At 43.1% G+C, this 26593-nt stretch overlaps 1 protein-coding gene and 1 pseudogene across 2 annotated transcripts; both read right to left on the bottom strand.

The window, feature by feature from the left end:
- Window positions 1-1451: 1451 nt before the first annotated feature.
- LOC120058517 (ATP-dependent RNA helicase DDX3X-like) lies at window positions 1452-26294 on the bottom strand. 2 transcript variants are annotated; one of them, XM_039007230.1, is made up of 18 exons: window positions 25979-26294; window positions 24806-24854; window positions 21567-21614; window positions 14441-14542; window positions 13766-13895; window positions 13555-13659; window positions 13197-13296; window positions 12916-13051; window positions 12241-12335; window positions 11982-12080; window positions 11356-11516; window positions 10831-10975; window positions 10603-10747; window positions 8466-8647; window positions 8153-8270; window positions 5045-5201; window positions 4788-4927; window positions 1452-4624 (listed from the first exon to the last, which is right to left on the bottom strand). In XM_039007230.1, the coding sequence occupies exons 1-18, from the start codon at window positions 26021-26023 to the stop codon at window positions 4569-4571; spliced, it is 2013 nt and encodes a 670-aa protein (XP_038863158.1). In that variant the 5' UTR covers window positions 26024-26294; the 3' UTR covers window positions 1452-4568. The 2 variants fall into 2 exon arrangements, with proteins under 2 accessions (XP_038863158.1, XP_038863157.1); XM_039007229.1 differs by having other exon boundaries at window positions 1452-4602.
- On the bottom strand, window positions 11696-11821 carry LOC120058600 (annotated as a pseudogene).
- Window positions 26295-26593: the final 299 nt, after the last annotated feature.

The following is a 26593-nucleotide window of genomic DNA, read 5'->3' as shown; positions in this document are numbered from 1 at the left end:
CTACCATAAATTGCCTCCAATGTCGTTTTAGAGAATTTGGAAGTAAGTCCAACCGGCCTCACAACCGCAGACCACGTGTGGGCGAGTGGTTTGCTTATGTCAATGTGGTGAACAGAGTGCCCCATGGTGGTGGTGGAGTTATGGTATGGACAGGCATAAGCTACAGACAATGAACACAATTGCATTTTATCAATGGCAATTTAAATGCAGAGATACCGTGAAGAGATTCTGAGGCCCATTGTCATGCCATTCATCCCCCACCATCACCATGTTTCAGCATGATAATGTACGGCCCAATGTCGCAAGGATCTGTACACAATTAATGGAAGCTTACAATGTCCCAGTTCTCCCATGGCCTGCACACTAACTGTGCCACTAGAGATTCTGGGTTAGAGTCCAGGCTCTGCCGCGACCGGGAGACCCATGGGGCGGCACACAATAGGCCCAGCATCGTCAGGGTTAGGGGAGGGTTTGGCCGGCAGGGATATCCTTGTCCCATCGAGCACTAGCGACTCCTGTGGTGGGCCGGGCGCAGTTCCCGTTGACAGTTGCCAGGTGTACGATGTTTCCTCCCACACATTGGTGTGGCTGGCTTACGGGTTAAGTGGGCATTGTATCATTGAGCATGTTTGGGATGCTCTGGATCAACTTGTACAACAGCTTTTTCCAGTTCCCGCCAATATCCATCAACTTCACACAGCCATTGAGCAGTAGGACAACATTCCACAGGCCACAATCAACAACCTGACCAACTCCATGTGAAGGAGATGAGCGCTGCATGGGGAAAATGGTCACACCAGATACAGAACGGTTGTCTGATCCAAGCACCAACAGATTAATGGCAAATCCCCTGGAAGAGAGAGACAGAGGGAACAGTCATTCAGGAAAATCTTTGAAATTGTTGTATGTTGCGTTTATATTTTTATTCAGTGTATTTAGTTAAGTGGATATCTCTCAACAATAATTCTCATACTAATTATCATTACTAAGCAGGGCTGAGCTTGGTTAAAACTCTGGATGGGAGACCAAAAGGTATCCATAGATGTTTTTTTAAAGACCACAGGAACAAATTCAGCATTTTATACAAGTTTAGTCTATGATGTAATTTGGTTTCCATAACAATCCTGGAGTTGAAATGTCAAAACAAATTGATTACTTTCTTCAAATTCAGTATATTGTCCCACATACATTCCATGTTACAATACATTGACAAATTAGGCCAAAATAACATTGAATCAACTAGTTTGTGCCCAATGATTTGATCACATCCCGGTTTAGGCACAAAACAGGACAAATGTTGAGAAACAGGGCCAAGGGATTCTCCATGAACTTTCCCAATAAGGCGTATCTTAAATTATACCAAAACATTTGGATAATTTGTTCACCACAGAATATGACCTTGATTTGACAAAGCCATACAGGAAATAAAAAAAGACAAGTGACAGGGTTTGTTTTTAATGAAATCAATATTTTTAATTTTTATTTTTTTATCTTCAAAAGAACTGAAGCCTATCAAATCCCAACCAACGCCAACGTCGCAGCTCCTCTCTGCCGCAAACACTCCAGGCAATAGCCTGTCCTACATTTATAACAAATCTTATAAAACATGCTTACATTTTATAATAAGGTACTTTTGCATTCAAACTTTTTATTTTGGTAAAATCATTACAATAGTCACACAGCCAAGTCTTTCCCCATGCAGTGCATTAGCCTCTAAGCTAGTACAGAAAGCAAAGTCCACATCTAAACACCTGTGTATGTCTCAGGGCACTGAGCAAGTAAATGGTGGTCATAGCATAGTCATCCTGTGCTCAGGCTAGTTAATGTCCTGCTACGGTGGGGAACACTACTGCAGCGGAGACCGGCTCAATACTCTGAGGGGAAAACAATTACTCCAGGTGCCATATATGCAAATGCAACAGAGAATAAACCACATGTTTGTTTAAGATTGCCATGTGCCAGACATTCACTGGAACAAAAATAATTAAATCGGTCTAATTAGAATAGTTAAATGCACACAATCCCGTGCACTTCTGCACTGGTACATTGAGGAAAATTAGCTTTTGCTCTTTTGAGAACTTTAATTCCAAACCTTGGCATGTCTGTTTAATTCCATTTTTTCTTTTGAAGGCCAATCAGACTATCTAGCTATTATTTAGATATGTCAGGGCCCAAGGCCTCAAAACAACTGCAGATATTATTATTATTATTATTGACAGAGTCCAATATGTCTTAAACATTAAAAAGCTCACACTACCCCGAAGTATAAATTTCACGCATACAGGTGACATTCAACATTCAAGTGCCAGTGTTTGTTACCGTCTTTTGGTCAAGTTTCTTGAAACTTTCAAAGAACCACTGAGGCTTAGAAAAATAAATATTTTCTCAAAAATGCTTAATAAATTACACAAAACTAGCAGCAAAAGTAGAATCTAGAAATCTGTGTGCAAATGGCTAAATTCCAACTGCTTAATCCCCTGGTCCCAAAAAAATCCTGGTTAAATGTTGAGAACCCTTCCCCTTTGTAAACAAGCTGCGTTTTTTCCAACAATCTCCTCAAACAATATTTGGAAGCTTAAGGACACGTATTCAAGACATTTATATAAAACTCTAGATGTGCAATAAAATAACTTTTGTAAAACTTGATGGGCACGACAACAAACGAGGGCCTACACACTGAAACTCAAGTAGCACCATTCAATCAAAGTACTCAAACACTGTCAGTGCATCCACTTTTTAAGTTCATCAATTTAAAAAGTTTTCAAAGGCACAACACACTTGAGAAGAAACGTAGCGCACTTAGAGATTGCCAAATGCCCCTTCTCTCCTCAGCTGCTCCTCTGAGCGGAAAAGCCTCGTCTGGCCATTCGGTACCAGAGCTTTATACACATCTAAAGCAGACAAACCCCCAGAGGAGTTGACAGTACATATATACCATAAGGGGACAAAAGTTGCCCAGCTTTGGCCACCTCCACAGCTACGATAAGGAGCAATGGAAACCAAAGCAATGTTGGCGCACTGAACTTGAGCCCTAACCCCTGACCCCCCCCATAACACCAGCCCAGGGCACAACTGTCCTACTCCGAACAGTCCATTTGCTTTCTGACTGGTTAACCCTTAGTGACGGACTGCTCCTGTCTGACAGATGAACCATGCCTCCAACGCAGCTTGAAAAGAGAAAAGGGTTGTAATTAAGTTAAGCCTGCGACTCAGTTCATTTGTCTTATATCTCCTTGACCAAAAAACAAAACACTAGCATGCGTAGAATACCGGCTCCACCGCTCGGTCAACGGTAAGACGGTTTAACGTTAACGCCGCGCCACACTGTGCCCTCCCCACGCTGTGCTGTGCACCCCCCCTCCCCCCCGACGCTGCGGTCCGTATGGAGCCATTTTGAACTTCACTTTCAAGATGGCGCCATTTTTTGTTACAGGTGTGGAGAAACGTTTCACTCAAAAATAAAAAATTAACTGTTTTTCAAATACTGCGCATGCGCCCACTTCAAATGTTTGGAGTTTAAATAAAAAAACACCGCCCAGTTAATGTAGCTAGCATTTAGTTAACTTTACTAGCTGCCATAACACTGTCAAGTCAATAGATGTGGAGTAACAAGTTACAACATTAAGTGTTTGCGTTGTTTGAATTAAACCCCAGTGTGCGTTTGTTAGCACTGAGCTTAATGACTTTACGTGTTAAGAGATCTGGAATGGCTTTTCGAAAGACTACCGTATCCTTTATAGAGGAGCCTATCCAGGATAGAGTGAGCAAAAAAAAGAAAAAGTAATCGAACTCTTCGTCCCTTAAAGATTAGAATACAGTTCTATTAGCCACACTAGGAGAACGGCCCAGTGCTGTCGGATGCTACAGTGATGTTAGCTGTTGGAACTCTGGGTTGAACCCGAGAAAAGGCTACATGATGTCACTGCGACAATTTTGAAAGGTTGAAATGGATTCATGACTCGAACGAGCCACAATGCCCCAGTGTTTGCCAAGGTTTGATTAAGTACAAGCAGTTTTCATTCTTCTATGCTTCTTTTTCACCAAATAAATAACAATAATTCAGAGCTCTTGGCCAACATTCGTTTGGTGAAATGACACAGAATTAGTCCTGTCTAAATTCAAAAGGCACAGTACATTAACATACAAATGATCCTCAGGATATTCTTGGGTTTCTTTTCCGTTTATACAAAGAAAGGATTTGCCGTTTTGGTCTGAGTTGCTATATCAGACCATACATGTCAGCACTCCTTTTATCTGAAAAGTGTGCAAATCTCTGCTCTTCTCCAATAGATTGGCGCTGCGCTGGTTGTCTTGGCGTTGCGTCTTGCTCCTTGTGAGAGAAGCGAAAGGGCAGAGAATCACAGTGTGTGCAATGTACTGTGTGTCAGTGAAACTACACAGGGTTGAGTGAGGGGGTAGGGGGTGTTTTATTCTGGCGTAGTCAACATGTGGTTTCCGTGAGAGGATGAGTTTGGTTGGCGTGGCAACCCGTTTGCAATGGCGACTAGTTGCCCCACCAGTCGGTTCCACTACCGGAGTGGCTGTAGTTGCCACCGTAGCCAGCGTCGTTACCACCATAGGAGTTCCCGCCTCCAAAGCCACCTGGGAAGGACAGGTGTCAAATCTCAAATAGATAGAAAGTCCAATAAATTCATTAATTCAGTTGTAAAAACTGCAGAGATCTCCCCTCACACATGATTGAAACATTCATTCAAAAAGATCATGATAAAAACTCGTGACATTTCAGAACCATTTGAAGAACCATTCTAAGAGGGCCTAGCGCTTACCTCCACCGAAGCCGCCACGACTTCCTCCTCCTCCTCCTCCGTGACCCCCGGTGCGAGGGCCGCCGCGTCCACCACCACCAAAGCCACCGCCGCCGGGCGTCTGGCGGTAGTCCCTGGCACCAAATCCACCAGAGGAAAACCTAGCGGAGGGAGAGACGAAAATACACAGAACATGTAGTTAGCATTCTCCATTCTTGACAATAAATTCAACCTAAGCGGTCCATTTAACCTCCCTGAAAAGGTGTGCGAGAGTGTACCTCTTAGAGCGTCCGCGTCCCGTGTTGCCCTTGTGCTGGTTCTCGTAACCCAGGCTCTCCAGCCAGGAGGGGACTTCCTGCTTGGCCTCCACCAGGATGTCCAGTAGGTCTTTGGTGATGTTGCTGTTCTTGTCGTTGAAGAACGACGTGGCCAGACCTACACACAGACAGGGCTCAATACGCTACACACAGACAGGGCTCAATACGCTACACGCAGACAGGGCTCAATACGCTACACGCATAGTTTGAGTAATACTTGAAGGCTTCTTACCTTTTTAGGGATAGGGGGCAGCATTTTCACTTTGGATGAATAGCATGCCCAAAGTGAACTGCCTCCTACTCTGTCCCAGATGCTAATATATGCATATTATTACTATTGGATAGAAAACACTTTGAAGTCTCTAAAACTGTTTGAATCATGTCTGAGTATAACAGAACTCATATGGCAGGCAAAAACCCAAACAGGAATTGGGAATTCTGAGGCTGGTCGATTTTCAACTCATCGCCTATTGAAATGCCAGTGGGATGTGGATCTGTTTGCACTTCCTACGCCTTCCACTAGATGTCAGTCTGTAGAACGTTGAATGAAGCTTCTACTGTGATGTTAGGCCGGATGGGGGCTGTTTGTGTCAGTGGTCTGGCAGAGAGCCAGGTCCTGGTCACGCGCATTCCAAATGATATCGACTTGCGTTCCATTATTTCTACAGACAAAGGAATTCTCCGGGTTGGAACGTTATTGAATATTTAGGATAACAACATTCTGAAGATTGATTCTATAGTTAGTTTGACAAGTTTATTCGACCTGTAATAACTTTTTGAAGTTTTCGTCCGACGTTCGCCTGGACCTGCACGAGCGTTTGGATGTGTATACTAAAAGCGTTAACAAAAGTAGCTACTTGGACATAAATAATGGACATTATCGAACAAAACAACAATTTATTGTGGAACTAGGATTCCTGGGAGTGCATTCTGATGAAGATCATCAAAGGGAATATTTATCATGTAATTTCTGTTGACTCCAACATGACGGAGAAATCTTGTTTACATCTGAGCGCCATCTCAGATTATTGTATGGTGTGCTTTTTCCGTAAAGTTTTTTTGAAATCTGACAGTGGTTGCATGAAGAACAAGTGTATCTTTAATAGTAAACCATGTATCTTTCATCAAAGTTTATGATGACTGTTATTTGATGTGGTTCTCTCCAATTTCTCCGGATATTTTGGAGGCATTTCTGAACATGGCGCCAATATAAACTGAGATTTTGGGATATAAATATGCACATTATCGAACAAAACATACATGTTTTGTGTAACATGATGTCCTATGAGTGTCATCTGATGAAGATCAAAGGTTAGTGATTAATTTTATCTCTATTTCTGCTTTTTGTGACTCCTGTCTGGCTGGAAAAATGTCTGTGTGTTTTTTGGATTTGGTGGTGATCTAACATAAATATATGTTGTGTTTACGCTGTAAAACATTTTTTTTTAATCAGACACGATAGGTAGATTAACAAGATGTTTCTTTCATTTGCTGTATTGGACTTGTTCATGTGTGAAAGTTACATATTTCAAAAAAAAAAAATTGCATTTCCCGCACTGCCTTTTCAGCGGAATGTTGTCGAGGGGATCCGCTAGCGGAACGTGTGTCCTAGAAAGGTTAAATTATTCATGCGATGTGTGATCTTAAGTAATATTGTGGTTTTAGTGTTACTCATCTGGAGTTAATCTCGTTTCTTAGCATCCCGGTCATATGAGAAATGATACATAGATGCGCATCACCAACACACGACACTGTTGTTCACCGGCACCCCGACCTTCCGTTAAACGTGCACCAGTGGGCCTCCTGAGTGGCGCAGTGGTCTAAGGCACTGCATCGCAGTGCTAACTGTTCCACTAGAGATTCTGGGTTCGAGTCCAGGCTCTGCTGCGACCGGGAGACCCATGGGGCGGCACACAATTGGCCCAACATCGTCAGAGTTAGGGGAGGGTTTGGCCGGCAGGGATATCCTTGTCCCATCGCGCACTAGCGACTCCTGTGGTGGGCCGGGTACAGTGGCCGCTGACAGTCACCAGGTGTATGATGTTTCCTCCCACACATTGGTGCGGCTGGCTTACGGGTTAAGAGGGCATTGTATCAAGAAGCAGTTCAGCTTGGTTGTGTTTCAGGGGACGCCCGGCTCTCGAACTTCCCGAGTCTGTACGGGAGTTGCAGCGATGAGAGAAGACTAACTACCAATTGGATAGCAATTGCAGAGGTGATCACACCATTCTTTTTTTTTCTTTTTTTTAAAAAATATATATATAAATTTTATCCCCTTTTCTCCCCAATTTTCGTGGTATCCAATCGCTAGTAATTACTATCTTGTCTCATCGCTACAACTCCCGTACGGGCTCGGGAGAGACGAAGGTCGAAAGCCATGCGTCCTCCGAAGCACAACCCAACCAAGCCGCACTGCTTCTTAACACAGCGCGCCTCCAACCCGGAAGCCAGCCGCACCATTGTGTCGGAGGAAACACCGTGTACCTGGCCCCCTTGGTTAGCTCGCACTGCGCCCGGCCCGCCACAGGAGTCGCTGGAGCGCGATGAGACAAGGATATCCCTACCGGCCAAACCCTCCCTAACCCGGACGACGCTAGCCCAATTGTGCGTCGCCCCACGGACCTCCCGGTCGCGGCCGGCTGCGACAGAGCCTGGGCGCGAACCCAGAGACACTGGTGGCGCAGTGGTCTAGGGCACTGCATCGCAGTGCTAACTGCGCCACCCGGGAGGCCATCACACCATTCTCATTATACAACCAACCAGATTTCAGACTGACAACTGGATACATAAGGTGATTGACAAAAGGAACACACGTGACCTTGCTATCACTAACAATATGATGCAAATCCGAGGATAATTTAGTATTTTAATCAGGGTCATGTTAATTATGCAGCAAACAAAAGAAAGCTCATTCCAGTTTTTTGCAGCAAAACGTTCTACAACTTTCTTCACATGCCCTTAAGAACAGGACCAAGGCGTGTTAGAGATAGGCCGGGTCAAAATCCAACCCACAACCCACCCCTACATGACATACACAGTAAATAAATGGCAAACACTAGTCCCACTCACCCAGGTTCCCCACACGACCGGTACGACCAATACGGTGGACGTACTCTTCGATGTCGCTGGGCAGGTCAAAGTTGATGACGTGCTTGACGTTGGAGATGTCCAGACCACGAGCAGCCACCTGGATGAGAGACATAACCGGCAGTCAGTCACAGAGGGAAACACTACTCAACCGGCAAGAGGGGGAAAAAACTGGTGATCAACGTTTGGGAAGTAGCTTCAATCCTGATACGTTTGGATGCATGCCAGATTAAAGGGGATAATGACACAACTGCTTATGTGTTGACAGAGTGCGAGAGTGTGCGTGTTGTCGTACCGCGGTGGCCACCAGAATGGGGCAGCGTCCGGAGCGGAACTGGTTCAGCGCCTCCTCTCTGTCTCTCTGGGAGCGATCTCCGTGGATACTGGTGCAGGCGTAGCCCTCGCGGTACAGGAAGTCCTCCAGGGCATCCGCTCCCTTCTTGGTTTCCACAAACACCAACGTCAGAGACTCCTTACCTAGAGAGCGGGAGAGAGACCGAAAGAAGAAGAAACCGTACTGAGCTCACATGCGATGAGTGCGATTAAGACTTCAGACACTGGGGAGTAGGGAGCAGGAACTCAAAACATAGCAGGTGATGTGCCCGACCCCGTCACCATGGTGCAAATAAACAAAATGGCAACTGAAAAATGGAGACCAGGGGGTGCAGAAGCAGCTGGCTTTGCTTTCACCGACAACCATTAAATTATTGTTTCTGTTTTACGGAGTTTATATGCCAAAAGTCCTCATATCAGAATCAGCCAATTGTCCCATAACTCAAAATGTCTTAACAGCCATTTGGAATGGTACTATAGAGTAGCGTCATTGTTTTATCTACAGCGGACTAACACGGCATTAATGGCTATCAGAGCAAACACTGGACAGTGAAACTGGATGGTGGTATTATGGGGATATAGTGATGGGGGAGCATTGATATTCTCTGATGATCCTATGCCTGTTTCCAACGCGGCAGCATTCATTGGCAGATAGGTGGTGTTTGGTATGGTTGGCATGGCAACACTGAAGGATGGGAGTCCAGGAGCAGGTTTGTAAAATGCATCCTGTTTTCCTTTGCTTAATTACTGATCTGACATGTTTGATAGGTGAAAAGGAGAACATCGTATGGCATGGAAGCCAAACAGTCATCTATACAGTCATGTTATATCAAAGATTTCACTCCTTCCGTGAGGTTGTCTTTCTACGTATTCAAAACAGGTTCTAGGATATCTACACACATGTCCACCTCTTAGGGCCTGGTTACCATGGTGATGAAGATGTCTGCTTGCTTTGGCGCTAGCGTCCTCTGACATCTAGGCTATTTGTTAATCTCCACGATAGGCTGTTTTACTAGTTGCCAAGGAAACGTTGGCTCTTCAAAACTTAAGGCTGAGGGACAAGATAATTGGTTTGGAAGGTCTGAAATACTAATACAGAGGGGTTTGTGTGTACTTTATTTACCATAGACCGACAACCTATACAAGATGTAACTGCGTGACTAACAGAAGGTGTAGCTCAGTTTCCAAATGCAAACAGCCCACGGTGTCCTTAATCTCTCTACACGTAGTGTGTGTGTGCGCGCGTGTGTTGAAAATCGTTCCAGACAGTAACACCAAGCCAGAAACTCCCTTATCCAAAAAGAGAGGAAAATTAGTTTAAAAGCAACAGGTTGTGCTCCAATTAGAAACCGCGAGGGTTACAAGTGTTACTGCTGTTTTAAATGACAAGGCTGGCCAACCCTGGTCCTGGAGATACCATGGTGTCAGTTACACTCAAATGAGTGTATTCGCATTGGGCTGGAATGAAAGCCTGCACACCACAGCTCTCCATGACCTGGAGTTGCCACCGCTGACCTAAGGGCAGGATTCCCATGGCCCTGAGACTGCAAGCTTTATTTCTGGCACTAAAGCTCCTATGAGAAATTATGAAAGGAGAAAGAAAGGGATGTGGGGAGGATGAGGAGTGGGATGTTTGCCAGTTGGTAGGGTCAGACTAGAGGTTATAAGTAGCATAATACTTACCAGGTGTCACTGCAGCCTCCTGAACATCAGGAGCGTCACTGGGAATGACTAGATAAAACCAAACCGCCCAGCAAAGTAAACCAAAGGCAGTGTGAAGCAACTTAATACTTAACAGATATGTGATAACTAGCACTTTCCCATCAACCACCCTCTGTTTCACCCAGAGGAGAACGGTGAAGGTTCATCATGCCAACTAGTTTAGGAGACACAATTGTGTCCACGTGGACATTCAAGGGAAAAGACTAACAATGTACCCTCTTAGATAAAAACCTTAGCAAGTGTTATGAATTAGTTTCAATCTGTGACTGAACGTTATACACATGTTTAGGATGGAGTTTGGTTTGTTTGTGAGTGAATGTGAGTGTGTGAATAGTTTGAGTGTTACAGGGTAGAGTTGGTGTCTTCGTGTTTCTTACCTGTAGCGTTCAGCAGGTCCAGGAGGAAGGACCTCTTGTCACCGTCCTCCACCCACACCACCTTCTGAGTGATGTTCTCAGAGGTGGAGCCCACACGGCCCACAGCCAGGAAGATATAGTCCTCCAGGAAGTCTCGCGCCAGCATCTACACAGTCAGAAACACAGTCAGAAACACACTAAGGGTTTGACTCAGTTTCTCAAGCTTTGTCACTACTAGGGTGTGTGTACCTGAATCTCCTTGGGGAAGGTAGCGCTGAACATCATGGTCTGACGGATGCCTTTAGGGGGCATGGTGTCCTGCTCCACGATGCGTCTGATCTGGGGCTCAAAGCCCATGTCCAACATCCTGTCAGCCTCATCCAGCACCAAATAGCTAACGGGGACGACAGAAACAGCCAACTCGTAAGCACTAGCCAACTCGTAAGCACTAGCCAACTCGTAAGCACTAGCCAACTCGTAAGCACTAGCCAACTCGTAAGCACTAGCCAACTCGTAAGCACTAGCCAACTCGTAAGCACTAGCCAACTCGTAAGCACTAGCCAACTCGTAAGCACTAGCCAACTCGTAAGCACTAGCCAACTCGTAAGCACTAGCCAACTCGTAAGCACTAGCCAACTCGTAAGCACTAGCCAACTCGTAAGCACTAGCCAACTCGTAAGCACTAGCCAACTCGTAAGCACTAGCCAACTCGTAAGCACTAGCCAACTCGTAAGCACTAGCCAACTCGTAAGCACTAGCATACGTCCCACTTACTTGCAGTAGTCGAGGCCAATCTTGCCCCTCTCCATCATGTCCACCAGGCGTCCAGGTGTGGCCACCAGAAGATGACAGCCTCGCTCCAAGTCTCTGATCTGCTGACCGATGTCAGCCCCTCCGTACACAACGCAGGGACGCACGCGGGAGCGGTACGCAAACTACAGGGGGAAGACATACAGGACCATTCAGAACCCTAGTACCACCGATAATTCAGTATTAACCATTATCCTTTTGTCATCTTTGAAGTATTGTTCTATAGCAGATGTTACATAGATTCACATCTGCCTGCAGAACACTCAGATTTCATAGAACCTGATGCCTGTCCATTTCAACATGATAGCGTACCAGTGATTGAGGATAGAACCAGAAAACGAGAAACATTCTGGTACTGTAGACATAGCACTGGGCATTTTGTTCCTCCATAACACACACAAGGAAACAGTGTGCATGCCAAGAATAGAGGTCAATATTTTCTTAATCTAGCTGCAATCACTCAACATGTTGGTAATCAGCAACCTTCAAGTCAACGGGTCCATGTTCCTTAGCCTCCACTAGGCTACTCTACTATTACACTGTCACTACAAGATCATTCATGTTCTGTCCATGGTGTATTTAGCACATACCTTTCTGGACTCTTCGTATATCTGCAGGGCCAGTTCTCTGGTGGGAGCCAGGACCAGGGAGAGGGGATACTGCTTACGGCGCCCATATTTACCACTGTCCTGTGGAGGGAAACGACAAGTGTAGGGTCAACCTCAGCACACAGAATAAATAAACAGCACACGAGCAAGTCAAGGGGGGCAATTGAATTGCTGTCACAGAAAAGCAATGTTTCAGATTGATGGGAAAACTCGACGTTGCAGGCTGGTCGTGTGTGTGTACCTGTCCGTTCTTGGAAGCCGCTGTGGCGTCTCCAGGCCCCTGTGTGTAGATCTGGCTCAGCACTGGCACCAGGAAGGCTGCCGTCTTACCCGAGCCTGAGGAACATTCAGTCTTTTAGTCAATACAATAATCATTCATCTTTGCTGGTCTAAAAGGTAGCAAGCGATAGAAAGACGATCAGAAAACCTGTTTTAAATTCACAGTATAACCAGCTAGCACCTCTCCCTTCGAAGTAAAGAACATTCCTTCATAGGCAATGCCACAATAACCCAGTGATGCTGAGACACATTTTTTCACTTTAAAAATGGCAACAACAAAAAACAATGTTTGCAAAGTTATACAAACCACAACTCCATGTAGATGGACTTCTTTTAACAAATTGCACTGAACTTGCAAATTTACTTGAAGAACAGTGCAGATGCAGAGTTTGGTAACAGAATGATGGTTTGTGCCATTTGTGTTGCCATTCAGTTATCAAACATTGCATCTGCACTGTTCTTCAAGTAAGTGTTTTAGTAACATGTTTTAAAGTAGTCCTTTGTGCACCGACTTTAATGATTTATTGAACTTTGTTGAACTTTGCAATCATTGGTTTTAATTTAAAATACATTTTAAAGTGAAAAATCTGAGTCTCAGCATCACCCATTGTGGATCTTCAATCATTCAGTCCCATACCAGTCTGAGCGCAGGCCATGAGGTCTCTCTTAGACTTAATGACGGGGATAGCGTATTTCTGGACAGGGGTGGGCCGCGTGTAGTGGGTCAGGGCAATGTTACTCATGATGATCTCCCCCATGTCCACATCATGGAACTGAAATAGCAAAACACAGGCGGCGTTAGTTTTGGATCACTTTACGCTGTTGACTATTGTCAATAAGAATAGCTTCAACATTTTCCATACACAGCATTTCCCTTGATTTACATGACCAACTGGTAAAGCCAGTGATACGACTTACACTATCGATGTGTGGCGGGCAGTTGGAGCCAGTGGCCTCCACAGGAATGTCATCGTATTTCTCAAAGTTAATACCAGTGTTGCCGCTTGAGAACAGCTCCCTGGATGAGCGGAGAGGAAAAAGATAGCTTGGGTTAGAGGACGTCACAGACTTGATTTCCAAACCAACGTTATAACAGGACTCTTCAAAAGTTGACCGGGAAAACCAAACTGAATATTGCACACTACCGGCTTTAAGAGTGAGACTTAGACTGATGTAAGGTCAATATGGTTGAGTATGCTTATATATGGCACGCTTCAAGTTGCAGAAGTCCTACACACACTGGTTTTGGTCAATTTAAAAGAGGAGTGAGACTCACGCTTCCAGGCGTTCGTTAGCGGGGCTGGGTTTGGACCAGTCCTCGTCGTCTCTGGAGTCTTCCTGCCAGCGGTTGTTACCACCACCACACCCTCCACGCTGATAACTGCAAAAGATTAACACTTTTACAAATCAGCTGTCTGAAACACCACACACCTAATTGTATGGCTAAATACAGAGTTCCAACAGACAGTGCACTGAATGGTACTTACCCCCCTCTGCCCCCTGATGATCCCCGGTCGCTGTAGAAGGAAGATTTGCCCCTCCCTCCAAAGCTGTTATAGGCTGCATCTTGTCTGGGAGCAGTGCCCCAGCTTCCACCATCTTGTCCACCACCAAACCCTGGGCAGGGAGAGTGGATAGCTCAGTGAGTAATACATTCAACATCCCACTAACATACAAGAATTGTCTACCACCAACAAAATATTGTTTGTGAAAGAAGCAGCCATTTTGGTAAATAGATTTGATTGGATGAGTATAGGGTTAGACTGAATGTGCAGGGGTGTTTGTTTAATCTGTACCCTTACAGCATAGTCTATTTGATCAATAACAATTTTAATATCTGATTTCTATTAACACATTATTTCCATTGTTGGTGATTCAAGGAAATCGTGCCTCCGCAGATACCATCTAGTATATATATATATATATATATATATATTAGTTATTACTAGTATTACCAAGTAAATAGAGTATACACACAGCAGGATCTAGAGGCCGAGATCTACAGCATAATACATTACCTACTACTTGTATCCGTTGTAATTACTATTACTGATGAATAGATAAATACAATTTGGCACAGTAGGTTTCCTCACCTGCGGTGTGCACTGGCTGATTAAACAAGGTGTCACCCATTGTGTTACTACGGCAGCTGTCACACCCACCTCTGTCATTTCGGGGAGGCCCGCCGCGTCCCCCGTTGCGGTTGTCATGGTAACCGTTGGTGACACCGTTGCTGCGTCCGCCATCCCATCCTCCTGGAGAGTCTTCATGGACAGGGAGAGGAGAGGAATGAAAGGAAGAGGAATGACAACAGGTAGAGAGAGTGTACTATGGGGTTGTCATGTATTCAGAGACTACGAAGGGGATAGATTGGATTCCCAGGCCCACAGACAAAGGTAAAAATTCCCAGAAGAAAAACACACAGTACCAGTCAAAAGTTGACACTCATTCAAAAATGTCTTTATTTGACTATTTTCTACATTGTAGAATAATAGTGAAGACATCAAAACTATGAATTAACACACATGGGAAAAATAAATAAAAAAGTGAACCAAAACAAAATATATTTTAGATTACTTTCTTCAAAGTAGCCACCCTTTGCCTTGATGACAGCTCTGCATACTTGGCATTCTCTCAACCAGCTTCATTAGGTAGTCACCTGGAATGCATTTCAATTAACAAGTGTGCCTTGTTAAAAATTAATGTGTGGAATTTATGCATTTGAGCTAAATCGGTTGTGTTGTGACAAAATAGGGGTGGTGTACAGAAGATGCCCTATTCGGTAAAAGACCAACTCTATTATGGCAAGAACAGCTCAAATAAATGCTTCACAGAGTTCTAACAGACATCTCAGCAACTGTTCAGAGGAGACTGCGTGAAGCAGGCCTTCGTGGTCAAATTGCTGCAAAGAAACCACTACTAAAGGACACCAAGAAGAGACTTGGGCCAAGAAACACGAGCAATGGACATTAGACCGGTGAAAATCTGTCCTTTGGTCTGATGAGTCCAAATTTGAGATTTTTGGTTATAACCGCCGTGTCTTTGTGAGACGCAGAGTAGGTGAACGGATGATCTCCGCATGTGTGGTTCTCACCGTGAGGCACGGAGGAAGAGGTGCGATGGGGCTTTGCTGGTGACACTCCGTGATTTATTTAGAATTGAAGGCACACAACCAGCATGGCTACCACAGCATTCTGCAGCTCACCACACCTCCAGGCTGTGTAAGGGCCATTTGACTTAGAAGAGTAATGGAGTGCTGCATCAGAAGACCTGGCCTCCACCCAATTGAGAGAGTTTGGGATGAGTTGGACCGCAGAGTTAAGGAAAAGCAGCCAATAAGTGCTCAGCATATGTGGGAGCTCCTTCAAGACTGTTAGAGGAAGCTGAAGCTGGTTCCAGGTGAAGCTGGTTGAGAGAAAGCTGTCATAAAAGGCAACGGGTGGCTACTTTGAAGAATCTAAAACATTTAGATTTGTTTACTACATGAATGTGTTTTCATATTTGATGGTCTTCCCTAATATTCTACAATGTAGAAAGTAGTAAAAATAAACCTTGAATGAGTAGGTGTCCCAAATTTTAGCTGGTACAGTATATATTGCATACACACGTCAAAAGTTGACACCTACTCATTCAAGTTTATTTTTTATTTTTTACTCGTTTCATCATAGCGCTTGGTTTTTGTGACTGCACTTGAAGAAACGCTCAAAGTTCTTAATTTTCCATATTGACTGACCTTCATGTCTTAAAGTAATGGAATTTTGTTTCTCTTTGCTTATTTGAGCTGTTCTTGCCTAAATATGGCCTTTGTCTTTTACCAAATAGGGCCATCTTCTGTATACCACCCCTACCTTGTCACAACTGATTAGCTCAAAAGCAGTGAGGAAAGAAATTCCACAACTTTTAACAAGGCATACCTGTTCATTTAAATGGATCCCAGGTGACTACCTCAAAGCTGGTTGAGAAAATGCCAAGTGTGCAAAGCTGTCAAGGCAAAGGCTACTTTGAAGAATCTCAAATATATTTGGATTTCTTTACTACATGATTCCATGTGTTATTTCATAGTTTGGATGTCTTCACTATTATTCTACAATTTAGACCGAACTTGAGAAAATAGTAAAAATAAACAAAAACCCTGGAATGCGTAGGTGTCCTAACATTTGACTTGTACTGTACATGCACATATATCCCCACCATCCTTGCAATAAATATTGGCATTGGCAAAACTAGTGATAATAGAGCAAAGGACTTCTAAAACTCAATTTCAGAGATTCAAGTTTTTAAAAGGGAGGCCAACTGACTGAACTTGGCAGTATGAGTTCACTACAACAGTGTACAAGTCGACAGAATGACGAGTGCAGACACTTCAAAAGAATCCTACAATAACCCCTATTCCAAAACACATGTCCAAGAGACATTTACCACAGCAATCATTCCCTGCCATCATTGTGGGTTGAGGAGGAGGCATAGCAGGGTTGGACAGTTCAGTCTACACCACTTCCATAGGTGACAAACAGCCCAAACCCACAGATCTAAGGTCATGTTTATTCTTTCACTTCATAGTGGTAAAGCTTTAGATAAAAGGGAGAACTGATCCTAGATATTAATTTATTAAGGCAGCTTCCACAGCCAACTGTGGGTCTTCAGGGGGTTCCTTCAAGTGCTAGATTTCACACTTGAAACACAGGGCAAACCTAATGTGGTGTACATGCTAGCGGAGGCTCCAGGCCTAGAGCTGTGTACAAAGACACTGTTCATATCCCTGTGCACTATGCGAACACATTCTGCAGGATCACAGGCTACCATTCAGAGCCAGCATTAACAGAGTCAGATAGTTTCATCTTGGAAAAGCACTGAGGAGTCCAGAAACACTTCTTCATGTAGCCTAGACCTCTATTGATGCAAACTGTGCATTAACGTCAAGGATGCAATGACATGTAACTCAGATGAATGCAGCCTGACACTGATTAATAAAACAATTCTATAGAAATTACTTGAGTTTAAGTCTCCAAACGTAAGACATTTACAAGAAATTAGACAGTGGCTCGTGCCATGTTTATACAGTGGCTTGGGTAGGCAGTCATTGTAAATAAGATTTTATTCTTAACTGACTTGCCTAGTTAAAGGTTAAATAAAATGTGTTTAATTTCAGACAGTACAATTAGCAAGTCTGCTCATTCTTTATAGAAGGGACTATTTCTGGACAGAAAAGTTAAAGGAGTGGTTCACCATCTTTAAAAGTATATATATATTTTATTGTTATAGGATTCAGACAATTTTTGCAATTTCACTACTTAGAGAAACTTAACCCAGGCGTGAAATACTTCCTAATTGCTTGTTGTGCAGTGCAGGGGAATCCCCCCCCCCCCCTTTTTTTTTTTTTTTTTTTTTTTTATAAACCACAACTCCAGAAACACCCAAATACGTCCTTTAAGAAACCGACGTCTCAGTATAGTGATGCAGGTCTTTGGATGTACACACCAAATCGTGCCATTCTTAACTTTATTGGCACCGCTATATTCCCTTTTGTGTGCGACTCGAGCCGTTTCACCTACCCAGCTGTCATTCTCTGTGCAGCCTGCTGCTAGAATGGACAGAGGTAACTCTTGAGTAGCAATACAAATCTAATAGAACGTTGCATCACTATACTCAAATCGTAACAGTTTCCAAAAGGACGTATTTGGAGCTTTGAGCATGTTATTATATATTTTTTTAATGTCCTCACAATGCATAAGTCTAAAAACAAGTGAAATAGAAAAAATAAATAAGTTTGCCCACCCTTCTACATGACAGTTAAAAATATATATATATTTTTTTATAAAAGTACCCAGAAATGGTGAACCACTCCTCACAGCAGACCAAATTAAGGAAATCACTTTATAATTAATCAGGATTCAGATCAGTCACCATAGACACCAGCACACTGCAAGCTCTGACATCACTATGCAAGGCACAACGTCAAAGTCAAGCGAAGCTTCACCAAAATGAAAGCCTCCAAGTTCCGCATGTTTCCCTTGGGCATTTATGGTGCATTCATAACCAAGTGGGAAGGTTGTACTTGGCAGTTGAAGTCAAAAATACCAGTTTAGGTGCATTCACGTGCTTTGAACAGATTGGCTATTACGTCAACCATAAACTAAAAGTACAGCTATCATGTTTGTAAACAAACGGAAAAATATTTATTTTTATGAATAGTGTTTTGTTGAATTTATTTTCCCAAAATGCTGTTTGAGGTCATTTCCTTAGTAGGTGACATCAGCATGTGGGAGAAGTCAGAGCTCAGGGATGATAGAGGAGTTAACCACTAAGTATGTTAACATTAAGCAGCTCACCTTGGAATGAGTAATACAGCCATACTAGCTAGCTGTGCAGGGCAGAATCTTTACAACACCCATTCACCAGAAACAAGCTACACTAGAAGTAGCCTCGACACCCATCTATGGCTGCATATCCTAAAGTGATACCCTATTCCCAGTCGGGGGAATGTGTTGAGCAGGTACAATCAGGTATATCACATCTGTCTAACCAGCCCCCACTGACAAAGTGGTAAAAGTATTGGTCTTTCCAAAAAGGCTAGAACTCTTCACATTTGGTTCCAAATACAAATGGAGTTTGTACCAACGCACATTATCAGATCTTAAATATGAAGTTGTTTAACATTTTAGGAAGCACCCCAAAATAATAAAGCTCCTTTGAACAGAACCTGCATCTGGAACAACCCACACGGGTGTTGCTGTGTGTAAGGCCATTTCATGCATCTCAGCACAAAGCAGATAGAAGGGACTTACAGAAGTTTACTGGCAGTGGCACTGAAAAACCACACTGTCTACCAGAGGAATACGCATTTTCTGTTGTGGAATAAAAAGACAAATAACGTCACAAAAGTGAAATGAAACTAACCCAAGACGAACCTTGTGCAATATCTTAAAATGTCAAAGTAAATCCCATTTTGAATATCTCATTAATCATGGCACAACTTCTAAGAGACAAGTCAGTCTTAATGAGTCAGTGCTAGCTTAGCCAGCGTGACACCATTTTCTTAGAACTCAAGACTTTTCTTTCCCTAAAATAACATTGTTGTGTTGGGCCCAGTGAGGAGCAAGTAGCAAACAATACGGTTACATGTCTAAATCCAACAACCCTGATGTGCAGATGATTAAAAAAATGCCAGAGAATGTCTATTGTAGATCATTTGCATTAACTGCAAGAATACAGAGGAAGGAATGCCCATGCTACCCTCTTCCAACACAATATGTTAAGGCAGGTGCCTGGACTTGCATTACGTCACAGAGGTGATTGTAAAAAAACGACTTAATAAAAATAATAATAAATCCTGTTTTTTCTCATGGGCATTCAGAAGACCATGTGGGTTGCCTATATCCAGCGCAACACCAAATGCTAAGTAGCAAGACCATCCGTCCTCCAATTGTTGGTCTTGCAGGCATGTGATATGTTGCGTGAAGTTGCCTGGTGAAGAGGCTACGCGACAGACGTCAGTGATAGGGCTGTTACACCAGGCACTAACTCACGCAACTCAACATATGCTTGTGCCGATAGCAGGCCAATAAACAGTAGGAATCACGAGACTACAAGGTTGGACAACAGAACATTGTCTTGATTGAAACTTGAGTAAAAATATTCCTCTGAGTTGCTGGAAGCTGTAGATCAGAGTTGTTCACCTCGTGTGGGATTGAGGAGTCAATATGGGCAATTCCGCTAGCTTTCTCCGTGATAGTCTGAAGTACCTGCCACGCGAACAAGTCGTATGCTCTCAACCAGTTGTCCAGTTTCTCCTGTCTTTGGCAACCTCAATAACCTTCTCTAGGTCAGCAGTTCCAAATGGGAGGTCCACTAAGTTATTTTGCGCAAAGAAAATGTGTGCGCGAGACTGTGCGGAATGGTTGTTCAAGAACTTTGGGAACCGCTGCTCTAGGTCACAAATTACTAATACTCCTTGCATCCTATCTGAATGCACAAGGCACCTTTGCAATGTCAAGTCATTGAATACGCACTAACTGTACACTAAGTGTAGCTTGTGTGCTCATCACTTACTCTTTGTAAACAGGAAGTGAAGACTAATGAGTGATCTGAATGCTGAAGTGGGGTTTTGTGAAGGAGCGATATGTTCCCTGGGTGGAGAAGCAGCAACGGTCTAGTGTTTTGTCACACCTGGTCAGGGGACATGTTGAAAGTATTTTGGCAGTACTTTCCCCAGGTGGCAAATTATAGTCCTCCGCGGCGATAGATAAGGCCTCTGGCTACACATTTCCCCCTTTTTTTCTTCAAATAACGCTATTAAGTTCGTCAAGAGCTGTAGAAGAATTGGCTTGGGGCTGTACAGTAACAGCAATCATAATAGGTAAACCCCTTATGCGGGTGGAAGAGGTGACAGCTGATCATTAAGTAATACAGGTTCAGTCAGAACTCAGAGATTATTTCCATGTTTGTTCGCCAAGAATTGTTCATCAAGAAGAACACACTTGTAATGTAATGTGATGTAAGTGTTGGTGCTACATTTTGGATAAACAACTTAGTTAACACAATGACAAAGAGTAGCAAGAGAGTAGCAAGAGAGCTGCATGTGAAGTGTCGCCATACACCACCGGCCTACTGGGAAAGCCATCTTTTCATGCTGTTCAGGATGGGGTAAAGCATCTGGTTTTACTTTGAGGGTAGCAGGCTCTACTTTGTCTTTGCCAATAAAAGCACAGACAGAAGATCTATTTTTGTTTTTCCCCCTAAACTCCTGTACTCTGAGAATTTGAGTCTTTCTTGGTTGCCTTTGGCCTCAAGGAGCAGAAATGCGTACAAATCAGGTTACTGAGATATATTTAACGAAAAGCATTCTGCGTAACTGACAAATGCATGCATTTCTGGTCAAATTTGTAATATCAACCCACCCTGACCCTATTATAACAGACCAAAACACATTGCACACCTTCATTAATAACAAGTCCTTTTTCTAATAACTGCACTGAGTGTCAAATTCTCACCCAAATCTGTACTTGTACACCGTGCCTCATGTATTTAAAAAGGACTGAAATGGGGTAAGCGGAAAAATGGGGTAAGCGTAAGCCAAAGGGAGATTCCACCTTTCCTTTTAAATCCATGAAGGGAAGTGACCAAGTGTACACTTAGGGTAGAAGGGTAGGCCTATAGAATTGGGACATAGTGAAATCTATCGCAAAATCATTTTACAAAGTGTGGGTCTGTACTGTAAGCAAAGACTGTGGCAATAATAGTGAGTTATGTATTGTGTGTGATTTACTTTGTGTCAAAGAGATCACTTACCGTTTTTGGAAACCTCTTTGTTCCTCAAGTGAGGTGGAATGTAACGCCCTGGAAAAAGAAAAAAATGTAGGACTGTCAGTCTTCGTATCGAGAAACACAGTGTATGGTAAAGCTATGAATATAAAGACCAACGGAATCGCCACAATGGGATACACTGCATGCAAATCCTTGTTCTGGAAAATTGAAAAAATATCCAAATTGTCAACTAACAAGTGTCATTTTGCCACCTTTAGCCTACGTGTTATCTGTACACGCTAACCCCTTAGGGCAGTGTTTCTAAAACTATGTGGTGTCGTCTGCTTTGAAAATGGGGTACCGAGAGAACCTGAGATCACGCCTAGATCATAGAATCTGAGTTACTTCAGTAAGCGGTTCTCTTCCTACAAATGTAGCTCCATCTTTTGAACGATTTAAGCTACAAAATATAATGACCCCATCGCTGAAAGATAAGACTCAGGAAAGGAGCCACCCAAGCGGCGCAGTAGTCTAAGGCACTGCATTGCAGTGTTAGCTGTGCCACTAGAGCTTCTGGGTTCGAGTCCAGGCTGTCGCAGCCAACCCCGAGAGCCATGGGGTGTCGCACAATTGGAGCAGCGTCGTCAGGGTTAGGGCAGGGATGTCCTTGTCCCATCGGGCACTAGCGACTCCTGTGGCGGGTCGGGCGCAGAGCTCGCTGACAGTCGCCAGGTGTAAAATGTTTCCTCCCACACATCGGTGCGGCTGGCTTACGAGTTAAATAGGCATTGTATCAAGAAGCAGTGCGGCTTGGTTGGGTTGGGTTGTGTTTCAGAGGACGCATGGCTCTCGACCTTAGTCTGGTCTCATCGAGAGGGGAGAGGCTAACTACCAATTGGATACCACAAAATTGGGGAGAAAAAGTGGTAAAAAATAAAATAAGACTCAGGAACAAAAGTCTTCCGTTACCCTCTACAATGCTCACAAGCACGCAGGATTCATTACAACAGAGTGGACAAGAACAGGTACTAAATCAGACAAGGGGGAAAACATCAGTGACGACAATGTTCTTTTCTACATAAAGTTCATACAAAATGATTGCATGATGATCTTCTGAACATCACAATACCTTATCGATGCATTTCAGTCACTTCAAACCATACTTCCTTCAGATTTACAGTTGAAAGTTTAAACTCAGTTTCACAATTCTTGACATTTAATCCTTGTAAAACTTGCCTGTCATAGGTCAGTTAGGATCACCACTTTATTTTAAGAATGTGACATGTCAGAATAATAGTAGAGAGAATGATTTTTCAGCTTTTATTTCTTTCATCACATTCCCAGTGGGTCAGAAGTTTACATACACTCAATTAGTATTTGGTAGCATTGCCTTTAAATTGTTTAACTTGGGTCAAATGTTTTGGGTAGCCTTCCACAAGCTTCCCACAATAAGATAGGTGAATGTTGGCCCATTCCAGAGTTGGTGTAACTGAGTCAGCTTTTTCAGTTGTGCCCACACATTTTCTATAGGATTGAGGTCAGGGCTTTGTGACTCCAATACCGTGACTTTGCTGACCTTAAGCCATTTTGCCACAACTTTGGAAGTATGCTTGGGGTCATTGTCCATTTGGAAGACCCATTTGCAACCAAGCTTTAAACTTCCTGACTGATGTCTTAAAATGTTGCTTCAATATATCCACATAATTTCCCTCCCTCATGATGCCATCTATTTTGTGAAGTGCACCAGTCCCTCCGGCAGCAAAGCATCCCTACAACATGATGCTGCTATCCCCGTGCTTCACGGTTGGGATGGTGTTCTTCGGCTTGCAAGCCTCCCCCCTTTTCCTCCAAACATAAATGGTCATTAAGGCCAAACAGTTATATTTTTGTTTCATCAGACCAGAGGACATTTCTCCAAAAAGTACAATCTTTGTCCCCATGTGCAGTGGCAAACCATAGTCTGGCTTTTTTAATGGCGGTTTTGGAACAGTGGCTTCTTCCTTGCTGAGCGGCCTTTCAGGTTATGTCCATATAGGACTTGTTTTACTGTGGATAGATATTTTGTACCCGTTTCCTTCAGCATCTTCAGAATACCAAATCAAATGTATTTATATAGCCCTTCTTACATCAGCTGATATCTCAAAGTGCTGTACAGAAACCCAGCCTAAAACTCCAAACAGCAAGCAATGCAGGTACAAGCACGGTGGCTAGGAAAAACTCCCTAGAAAGGCCAAAACCTAGGAAGAAACCTAGAGAGGAACCAGGCTATGAGGGGTGGCCAGTCCTCTTCTGGCTGTGCCGGGTGGAGATTATAACAGAAGATGGTCAAGATGTTCAAATGTTCATAAATGACCAGCATGGTCATTTGCTGTTGTTCTGGGATTGATTTGCACTTTTCGCACCAAAGTATATTCATCTCTAGCAGACAGAACGCGTCTCCTTCCTGAGCGGTACGATGGCTGTGTGGTCCCATGGTGTTTATACTTGGGTACTATTGTTAGTACAGATGAACGTGGTACCTTCAGGCATTTGGAAATCGCTGCCAAGGATGAACCAGACTTGTGGAGGTCTACAATTTTTTTTCTGAGGTCTTGGCTGATTTCTTCTGATGTTCCCATGATGTAAAGCAAAGAGGCACTGAGTTTGAAGGTAGGTCTTGAAATACATCCACAGGTACACCTCCAATTGACTCAAATTATGTTACTTGGATTTAGATGCTTCTGATAGGCTATGACAATTTTCTGGATTTTCCCAAGCTTTTTAAAGGCAGTCAACTTTGTGTATGTAAACTTCTGACCCACTGGAATTGCGGTAGTGAATTATTAGTGAAATAATCTGTCTGTAAACAATTGTTGGAAAAATTACTTGTGTCATGCACAAAGTAGATGTCCTAACTGACTTGCCAAAATTATAGTTTGTTAACAAGAAATTTGTGGAGTGGTTGAAAACCTAGTTTTAATGACTCCAACCAAAGTTCATGTAAACTTCCGACTTCAAGTGTAAATACTTTAACTGATTTGTAATACCTAGTTCCAATTTAAAAGAAGTTAAGATTGGCCGATGATCACTTTTTTTTTTACATGGTGGGGTGAGAATTGTATCAAAATGGGGTTGCAGGCCAAATAAAATTGTGAACCCCTGCCTTAGCAGTATGATCTAATAGATAATGTAATTATATACTAATAGCCGTACACAGAACAATTTCCTGTCATTGAATGCCCTATGAACATCTGTGCTCAAAGAGGAACACCACTTGAGACAAATATATTTATGTGAATACTTACGGCCAGTGCCTCCTCCCTGTCCGCCTGAGTTCAAGTCTAGGCCAGCAAGCTGAAAACACAAAATACTGTTAAGGCACACTTACCACAAGCACTGTATAACCAACGTATAAATGAATGCTTCCAAATCAGATAGAGCAAAGTGCCAAAAAGAGTCAGATCCTAGCACTGGCTGGAAAAGCTAAGTTTTCAGTATGAGAGAGCCTGTGGGTCAAGTAAATAAATAAAATGTTGACATTAAAGATAAATTGATTCTGAGTGTGCTAAAGGATCGATTCACAGCCAACGTTCTTGGCTTGAGTCCTAAGGTTATTAGTGAATAGACTAACGTTAACATCTAGCTAGCTACAGACAACATACAATCAAAAGGAGGTTAAATAACTAGTTAACTATGTTTTACATAACAAACCCAACATTAACTAGCCAATGGCATATTGGCTTCGTAATCGCAGTCTCAAGTAGGTTTTTTACTCTTCGTCCCCTACTGTACAGTAGACAAATTGTTATTTCCTGCGCCACGTTTCAAGACTCAGCAGTTAACGTTACTTTTACCGGCCGGTAGAATTTCATCAAGGTAACCAGCTAGCAAGTAACCTAAAGTTAGTTGAATATCAATTGGGAGGTAACTAACTACTTCACATGCTGACAAATCTAAGCTCCGTAGATAGCTACATTACTTAGCCAACGTTAGCTAAGGCCTAACAGAGCCTGGATAAATTGCCGTAAAATCATCAACTGCGCAATCGGTACCGGCCTCACGTGTAGGTAACCTTAGAATGGCTAGTTAAACACATTGTATAGGTTAAAATTAACATTGTTTAAAGCTGCCTGCTAGCTACTATGCCGTAACAGATAGCAAGTGTTCACGACAATCTTTTTGAGACAAAGAATTTGCTACCGTTTAGTTTGATCAGAACCGAATATTACTAGGCAGCATTCGCTAGCTCCGCCATGACCATCTAATTTCACCGGCGACACACACCAACCACCATTTTACCAGACACATCCACGCAGTTAGCTACGCGCTAGCTAACGTAGCTTGGCTCTACGGGCCACTTCAGCTTGCTAGCTTAGCATACACGTAGCAAGCTGACAGTGTTATTTTAGGTGTCTTAACTTGATATTTGTTAATTTTTTTATTTTACTAAATCAATAAAAAATGAAGTAGTCACTCACCTGCTGATCTAGACCGTGTGGATTATCGACGACCACATGACTCATAACTAAAGAGAATAGTGAGGATTATTTCTCAAGAGAAATGCTTTTCTTTGTTAGCAGGCTAAATTAGCTAGATAGTTTCTTTGTAGATCACAGAATTCGTCCTTGATTCCAGTCCGTAATATGTAGCTGACTTGATGTCCTTTCAGGCAATTAAACACATTTATTTTGTTAATAAATATTCCTTTCTGGCAGTTTCTACGTGGTTTCAAATTAAAGTACCAACTTCAGCTGTAACCGACACCTTCCACTGGCTTCTCCGTGGTGGAATGAAGCTAAACTACTCGCACAGGTACCGCGAGATATCACTAGAACCCGCAACCTCCTCTTCTTCTTCGGTTGGGTTTATCGGCGGTAGGCATCTAACGTTAGGATGCATTACCGCCACCTACTGTACTGGAGTGTGGGCCAGAGACAGGGAGAAACTAAATCCTGCCAGCCCGTTGCTCTTAAAAAAAGATAACAAAATATACATGTCTGCCCCTTAGTATCTATATTAAACTGCTCATGCCATCTCTGCACCATCACTGTCCATATCAGACTTTTTGTCTCTGCCTTGCTCATTGAAACTAC

Source organism: Salvelinus namaycush, chromosome 13 (assembly GCF_016432855.1).
Source record: "Salvelinus namaycush isolate Seneca chromosome 13, SaNama_1.0, whole genome shotgun sequence".
Lineage (NCBI taxonomy): Eukaryota > Metazoa > Chordata > Actinopteri > Salmoniformes > Salmonidae > Salvelinus > Salvelinus namaycush.
Note: the sequence above shows the minus strand (reverse complement) of the source record. Positions and strands in the feature narration are given on the sequence as shown.